The sequence below is a fragment of the Mya arenaria genome, chromosome 16, assembly GCF_026914265.1.
Source record: "Mya arenaria isolate MELC-2E11 chromosome 16, ASM2691426v1".
NCBI classification, from domain to species: domain Eukaryota; kingdom Metazoa; phylum Mollusca; class Bivalvia; order Myida; family Myidae; genus Mya; species Mya arenaria.
This window is the reverse complement of record NC_069137.1, coordinates 27,971,898-27,980,061: the sequence shown is the minus strand read 5'-3', so window position 1 is coordinate 27,980,061 and position 8,164 is coordinate 27,971,898. Positions and strand designations below refer to the sequence as shown.

General features: G+C 37.5%; 1 protein-coding gene across 2 annotated transcripts; it reads right to left on the bottom strand.

Annotated features, from left to right (window-relative positions):
* Window positions 1-1,194: 1,194 nt before the first annotated feature.
* On the bottom strand, window positions 1,195-7,359 carry LOC128222532 (uncharacterized). 2 transcript variants are annotated; one of them, XM_052931581.1, is made up of 4 exons: window positions 7,200-7,359; window positions 3,291-3,416; window positions 3,040-3,177; window positions 1,195-2,371 (listed from the first exon to the last, which is right to left on the bottom strand). In XM_052931581.1, exons 2-4 carry the CDS (start codon window positions 3,408-3,410, stop codon window positions 1,355-1,357), a joined length of 1,275 nt encoding a protein of 424 aa, XP_052787541.1. In that variant the 5' UTR covers window positions 3,411-3,416; window positions 7,200-7,359; the 3' UTR covers window positions 1,195-1,354. The 2 variants fall into 2 exon arrangements, with proteins under 2 accessions (XP_052787541.1, XP_052787540.1); XM_052931580.1 differs by having other exon boundaries at window positions 7,204-7,359.
* Window positions 7,360-8,164: the final 805 nt, after the last annotated feature.

Genomic DNA, 8,164 nt, shown 5'->3' with positions numbered 1-8,164 from the left:
GATATAATCACAGCATGCACTAGAGAAAACATGCAGTAATGTAAATCAGACAGGCTTGTAGCTTCATGAATTGCTAAATGTTAATATGTTTTGTGGTTAACTAAACTCTTACAATCGTTCCTGTTTAATTAAGGAATGAATTGCGGGGTTGATGTCATTATCGGGGTAAGTACGCGTGGAGTCTTTCGGACACCACACACATTGACCTACCCAATTGCGTTCATACCCCGATAATGACATCAACCCCGCAATTCATTCCCTATATTTACACCAATAGTTCATTATTTCATTCAAGAATTGTTAAAAAGAGTACTTCATTTCATTTAAGAAAACCATTCAGTAACCGTTCTTACTCATTCTGTAAATAGAACGACCCGACTATAACCGGAAACATTTTTTTCAAATGATCTCACAATAACGCGGGAAAAGATCAACCACTTGAAATCACTTTAAAACGTAATATTGAAACACTTCTGGTACCAATGTATTTAAAATATAATAAAGTAACACTTTTAAAAATGTTGATCTATATTTGACGGGACCTGCAGACACAATACAACCAATAACAAGATCAATAGCTTTCATGTATATTGTAATGCAATGAATTACGATCCGAACATATCCGAAGATGTTGCGTTCATCGATTGATGAACGCAATTGCCGAAAGGCAGTTCATTTAAGAAATGGAAGTTGAGGTGTAAATATCATAAAATGCAACGATTTTATGAACGTTTATTACGTCGTGGCATTTTAGATAGCTTTTTAACATATCCGTAACGAATTTCACCCCATTTTGTATAAAACAGCAATTTGTGAAACATAGCGTTAACCACATGACACATTCGTCGCCAAAATTAAAGATTTCATGAAATGTTCGGCCAATAGTTTGACGCCTATTAGTGGGCCGAAGTGAAGTTAATGTGAAGATATATATATATATATATATATATTACAAATTCCGCTATAACTGTTCTGCACCTGAAACAGCCAGAGTAAAATAAAAACATCATAAGGTATGCGTTCGTTTTAATCCGTGTTAATGTATCAAGTATATATATGAATAACAGCAATCCAATCCGTATATTGAATGAAATATGTCTATACTATTATATAATTTTAAACTTGTTTCATTCTCATCTGGGTCACATGAACGTATAATGATTTGGGTATTCCGTTGTTTTCTTAAACCAAGTATAATTTCATTAAGATTTATTTAAACATGAATTAAAAAACATCACACAAAGTCACTTCCTCAACTTCGTGTCTCCTTGGTCTCTAAACTCGAACAAATAATCACTTTCCAAAATCACAGTCCTTACTCCAGTAACAAACGTCAAGTTTTCTGTCCGAGACTTCATTTAAAACAACGCAAGTGTACATCCCTTTCACGCCCACAAGTGATTGGATCGCCTTCATCCGAACACTCAAAAATTGAATGTTCATCGCCAGCACAGTTTTTTTTGAAAACAACTCGTCCAATACTCTGACCAAAGGGAGTAAAGGGCAGGGCCAGCCCTTTGGCGAACCCCGCGTTCAGAGTTCTACACGCGACTGTCTCTTCCTCTGTGTCAGCAGCTGAGTTATCTTTAGTATTAAAGTTCGAATCACATACTGTTCCCCACTCTCCATTCACGTTTACCTCCAGTCGACCCTGAACACCGTTTGTGTCGTACTTTGTGGCATTGGCAAGCCTTGCCCTGGCGCCGGGTACTTGAAAATCCTTTATACCGATGCCATCAAATATGTGTATAAACATCATCTTCTCATCATGGTTGTTAAGATGACCGGTTAATTTAACACATTCTGATGAAATATTGTCAAGCCTGTTAATTACTTCACTCTCTCTATTATCTAATTCCGACGAAATATTTACCACGACAAATGCAATCGAACTTGACAGCTTTTCCATGTTGTTGCCAAAGTAGTTTAACGTGTCTTGTATCAAACGTGTTGCCTTCAGTGATTCGTTCTTTACAATCTCTGCGATGTTTACAGAGGCTTGAGTCACCATTGTTTCAATATCGGTTTTTAGTTTTGTTGTTATCTCAGTGTGTTTATGTTCCATGATATCCATGGTATTATTGAAATCTACAAAAATATCGTCGATGGCTTTCTTTACATTGGTAGTAGTCTCTTTAAGCTCACTTACTTCGTTTACCAACGAAAGTTTTTCTTTTGCAAAACCACGTTTTACTCTGGTTAAAGTGTGTGACACAGTTGTCATATCTGCTCCCAATCCATTAACGGCGTTGTAATTTTCATTAACTTTGTTTTCGAGAACTTCAAGTTTAGCAGCTGTTTCTTTAGAAACCCCGGATAAAGTGTTCCCAATCTGTTGTAGATTTACGCGCTCGGAGACCTGTTGAACCACCTAATAACAGAAATAATTATAAGTTGTAAACTTTATCCGGTTAGCGCAGTGGTTAGCCCACTCTTTTCTCACCCGTGTTCAATTCTCGGCCTGGGCGCGTGTGAGGTTAGTAAGTGGTCACCAAGCAGGACTAAGGGGTTTCCTACGGGTACGCCGGTTTCCCTTTACAGCACATTACCACACCCTCGCTTTAAATCGTGTCAACAAGAGTGATTAATATTATTGTAATATTTATTTTCACAATCGATATAAAATAAATCAGTTTGAACTTACTAATAATAGAAAGAAAATAGAAACTCCTCCAATTAATTATTTCAATACATATGGATATTCAAGTATTTAACGGAGTGAAATCAAAGTCTGTGAAACAATTCGCACTATTTTTAATGATGTCATAAATACATTTGCGCAAAGATAATTGTTATGATCGTGACGTCAGCAGAGTGCACTTAGGCAGAATTGCACTTGCTAGGAATACGGACAATCGAATGATGCTACATGTACTGCGTGCGATTTGCGATGGGTATATAATACATAGTGTTTCGTTGATGAGTTTGAATGAGGAATAAAAGGATAAATGCAGGTTTAATTGTAAGTGGATTAGTTTGCCAAACATTGTTTTATATCCAAACAAAACAAGTCGAAAATCAAGAGAAAGTAAAATTCACCTTGGCGCTTATTTGCTCTATGTCTCCTTCCGTAAATCCTCTTACATGTTCTGTCGATTGAAGCTTGTCGATTCGATCAAAGAGTTGGTCGAGTTTCATATCGGTGTTGGCAAGCTTGCCTTTAATTAACATCATGTCCTGCAACAAGTTAAGTCTCATTATTATTTCAGGTTAATACACATTGTTTAAGTAATTCATTAGTTATCATTATATGCGTATAATAAAAATCGGCGGGATATTTGAGGACATACTTGCAGGACGAAAGTCTGCATGGAAGATATCAAGTTGACCTTCTCCTCAAGGGAGGTAATATCCGCATTACTGAAATGGGCTACCACCGCTATGACGAGAGAATAATGAATGGCGGGCATCTTTATCTGAAATGTAAGTTGCGATTATGAGATATGTATAATTCGTAGAAATGTTTGATTCATTTCAAAATGAATATGAAAAGGTATTTTTAGACTTATTGCGATAATGCATATTTATAAAATCATTTCCCATATTAATATCTCACTGATTTAAAACTGTAAAATAACACTTTAATATCAGTCACTGATTAAAAGAAATGACCCAGTTTGCTGTTCATATTATACGTAAGTGCAAGCATAGCTAGGACAAAGACATCAATAGTCACTTCCGAAATGTCAACATCTCATGAACACTGCAGGTTCATATCAGCGCAGCCACTCGTGAAAATATGACTATTTCTGTTTTTACTGTTTTTACTGATTGATGTCAAATTTTCTCGTTAAATCTCACTGAAACAAACATTCATGACTACGGGATGTGGAATCAACGTTTAACCTACGTATTTATGATGACGCTTGGAGTACATGATACATCTCTGAAGTAGCTAAACGTAGATATTATAGGCCCGGGCCAAATTTGCATTTCACGCTGAAGGGGTAAGAGGTATATGCTTCAGGTCAAACTATAAGCCAGTCTTAGTACCATAGTTGTTTATATTTAAAGATATTCTTTAACACGTATCTAAACTCATTCACGAACCTTTATTAAGTTGCATTCCTATCAGCTGATAAGCCCAGGCTGTTCTTAATTAATGTACATTCTTCTTGTCACTGGTTTGTTTTTAATGCTTAAGAAGGGGTATAAACTTACATCTGATACATGGGTAATCATATTATTCCGGCAGATGCAAATCAGAAGAAAACAATGACATAAGTTTTATATGCATTCTTATTGATGTTCTTTAAGTAAATGCACATTTTACAATTTCAATCTTAATAAATAGAGGATATTTGTTTATTTTAGTGTAAGATCGTATTTTATTTCACGAGTGTCATAGAAAGAGGTATTTTCACGAGTAGCGGAAATATAGTTTCTCTATGACCACGAATGAAATTGAATTCGATCTTATACTGAAATAAACAAATTTTCTGTTCCTTTTTTACTTGTTTTCGGAAGTTTTATTAGTATTTTTATTTTATTTTCTAAATCATCCCCTTTTTTGAAAAGAGTGTTATTTACGCCGCTGACGTAATATTGTAGCTGATGACGTAGCTGTCAAATTTTCGGAAAAAAGGTTATCTGTTGTTCTTTTTCATTGTTTATTATTCGTTCGTTTTTTAGTGCAAACACTAATTCTGAATATTAATTAATGAAGTTTTATAAGTGCGTTTATGTTCCAAAAATAACGAAAGCACTTTATATTACACAGGGCATGAATACATAACCAAATTACTACGCCATCATTTATTGAAAGGTCGAACGTGTAAGCAAAACGATCACGGATAATCATTGGATATAAAACATTTTCTAAGTTTATGAATGTTGTTAATGTTGGCAACATTTTCTGATTGAAAGTGATGTGTTTTGTTTTGATCAAGGGGGAGTAACTACAAAGGATTTTAATGGTACACAACAAAATACAGCCAACATTTTCTGATTGAAAGTGATGTGTTTTGTTTTGATCAAGGGGGAGTAACTACAAATGATTTTAATGGTACACAACAAAATAAAAATATTGACTTGACTTGACGACTTGTCTTTAAAAGTAGTTATCAAAGTTGATATGTTCACTCCTCATTTTGTAGTGAAATATATAACTGTTGTTTTTTCACTAATAAAACTCAATATTTCATCGAAAAGCATGAACGAAAAGGGGGAGCATGCCTCCAAGCCCCGTAGCAAATGCTGAATGCACATAAATTCTGATCTAGCCATGCCACATAGCAAAGAAGACCAGCGAATTAATTCTAGACTAGATACGTCCTCGCGAACCCTTATTAAACCGGGCCTGTTCATAAAATCTTGTCTAGCTAAAACCCTTAGGAAACTTGGCCTGCATATCAATTCTGACCTAGCTACGCACCCATAACCTGGCCTGCACATCAATTCGGGACTAGCTACGCTCGCGCGATCCTTAGTAAACCTGAACTGCACATCAATATGTGTTAAGCAATGGACTCACGACTCCCTAGCAAAGATATACTGCTCATCAATTTTGGACTAGCTACGCCCTCTCAACTTCCTAGCAAACTTGGACTGCATATCAATTCTGAACTAGTTTGCCCTTGCGTCTCCCTACCAAACCTGGATTGCAGATCAATTATTGTCTAGCTATGCACCCGCAACCACGTAGCAAACGTGAGCTGTACATCTATTTTGGTCTAGCTACGCCCCCGTGACCACCTCGCAAACCAGGACTGCACACCAATTAAAGGTCTGGTTATGCCCCTGCGACCCCCTAATTAGCCGAGCCTGCATATCAATAATTGATAAGCTACGCCCGGGCGACGCCTAGTAAACCGGTACTGCACATTGATTCTTGTCTAGCTTCGCCCTCGCGACCCCTAGCAAACCGGGCTTACACATTAAATCTGGTTTAGCTTCGCCCTCGCGATCTCTAGAAAACCGGGCCTGCACATCACTTCTGGTCTAAGTATACTTCGCGACCCTCTTGCAAACCTGGACTGCACATCACTTCAGGTCTAAGTACACCTTCGCGCGCCCCTTGAGAACCTGGACTGCATATCAGTTCGTGTCAAGGTACGCCTCTTTGCAATCACATAGCAAACCAGGACTGCACATCACTTATTGTTTAGGTACACGGTCGCGACCATTAACCGGGCCTGCACATCAATTCTGGTTTTGTTACGCCCCCGCGACACCCTAGCAAATCGGGCATGCAAATCAATTATTGTCTAGCTACGCCCCAGAGACATCCTTGCAAACCTGAACTGTACATCATAACAGGGTAGCTACGCACTTAGCAAAAACCCGTAGCAAACCGGATTATCACATCAATTGTGCTGTCCTTGCAACCCCTAGCAAACTGGGCCTGTACATCAATTCTGGTCTAGCTATTTCCTCGCACCCCACTAGCAAACCGGGCCTGCACATCAACTCTGCTCTAGCTACGCTCTTACAACCCCTAGCAAACTGGGCCTGCACATCAATTTTAAATTAGCTACGCCCTCATGACCCCCTAGCCAACCTGGACTGCATGTGATAATGGTCAAGCTACGCCATTGCGTGCCCGAAGCAAACCTGGACTTATTGCACATCAATTTTTGTTTTGCTATGCCCTTGTGGCCGACTAGCCAACCTTGACTGGGCATCAATTCTGTTTTAGCTACGCCCTTGCAACCCCTAGCAAAACGGGCCTTCGCATCAATTATTGTTTTGCTACGCCCTCACGACCCCTTGTAAACAGGGCCTGCACATCAATACTTTTCTATCTACGTCCCAGTAAATGGCAATATGTTTTAAAAGTTAATGTTATATTACAAAACTAGAACTTGTTTTTACAGAAGTAAATATCAACCAAAAAGATTTGATACCACTTTTAGCTACATTTATAAAATAACAAAGATGAACCTATAACGAATGTTTGTCATGCTTAAATTGTAAATCCAAAAACACGCAGCAATGATATGCAATTGTTCTTGCTTTTTATTTTCTCATAGTAATTAATATAGGCCGAATATTACATTGGTAAAATCGCAGGATATGGTGTATTCCTTACATTTGAATTGTTAACGTGTCAAATTCTACTATAATGATACCACCAAAAACACGTCTGTCGAATTACATGTAATGTGGTAATGTGTGTTTATTAAAATCATTAAATAGCGTGTATGCACAAACAGAGAACTTGACAATAAATAAAAAAAAAACAATGAAAGAAGACAGACCTACCGTGTGTGCGAATCCAAAGGGAAGTTCCAAATTGATGAACAATATGCTCCACACAAAACTGTTCTTGTACAACAGAAATTCACCTTTTATCGTACGTAGTGCCAGAGATCTGCTCTGCTCTTCAAGGGAGATCATTGCGTAGGTGAATTGCGCAGAAGGTCATACTATCACGCAATATTTGAGTGTTTGCTGTTTCTGCAAGTTTGCCAGTGTTCTACTTACTAAATATTTCGCTGTATCTTACCTCTCACAATATAAACGAAATAGTGCAGGCGTGTGAACCAATTCTCCCTGTGTGTTCGGCACTTATCCAAAATTTTAAGAGCGTTTCATAACAAGAAACAGCTACTTGTTAATACATTTAATAAATAAGCATAAATAAAAAATAAATGTTTCAACGAACAGGACAAAAACACTCAACTTTTGAGAAATTATAAAAACCGGATTATCATGCAACGAACCGCTAAGGTTGTGCCGTTGGCAGGGTTTCAAAGTATTTTTTTTAATATTGGTTAACATTTATATCTCCATGCTGGGACATATTTTAGCCATATTTTAGCCGGGATTGTGGTCTGTGGCACGATTGGACATACTTTTTGGATAAGATAGTGATTGGTTTAAATTGTCCTGTTACTAGGTCGAGCTGACCGCGCAGTCTTAAAATATCATTGTACTACTATGCATAAGGATATTACTTTTTTTCTCGTTGTACTTTGTCGTATAATACGTAGGCCGACGTCCAACTTTCGACCACAACCTAGAAGTTGGGGATACTAGTTAAAACCCAAAACAAATACAAATTAGAGATTGCTATTTTGAAAAAGCGCTAGTCTCCCCTATTGTGTGGTCTTGGCTGAGAAAAAAATAAATGATGGACATGAAATTCAATAAGGGTCATTTACTAGTCATGGCCAACTAGCATACCAAGCTATGTCCCTTATAAGATGGACGCAATGTTTTT

Excerpts from the sequence above, each read along its gene's own strand:
- LOC128222532 (XM_052931580.1), bottom strand. The coding sequence starts at position 7,338 with ATGATCTCCCTTGAAGAGCAGAGCAGATCTCTGGCACTACGTACGATA. Across the intron at positions 3,417-7,203 it reads CCTTTGGATTCGCACACACG|ATAAAGATGCCCGCCATTCA; the intron begins GTAGGTCTGTCT and ends CTTACATTTCAG. Across the intron at positions 3,178-3,290 it reads TGCAGACTTTCGTCCTGCAA|GACATGATGTTAATTAAAGG; the intron begins GTATGTCCTCAA and ends AACTTGTTGCAG.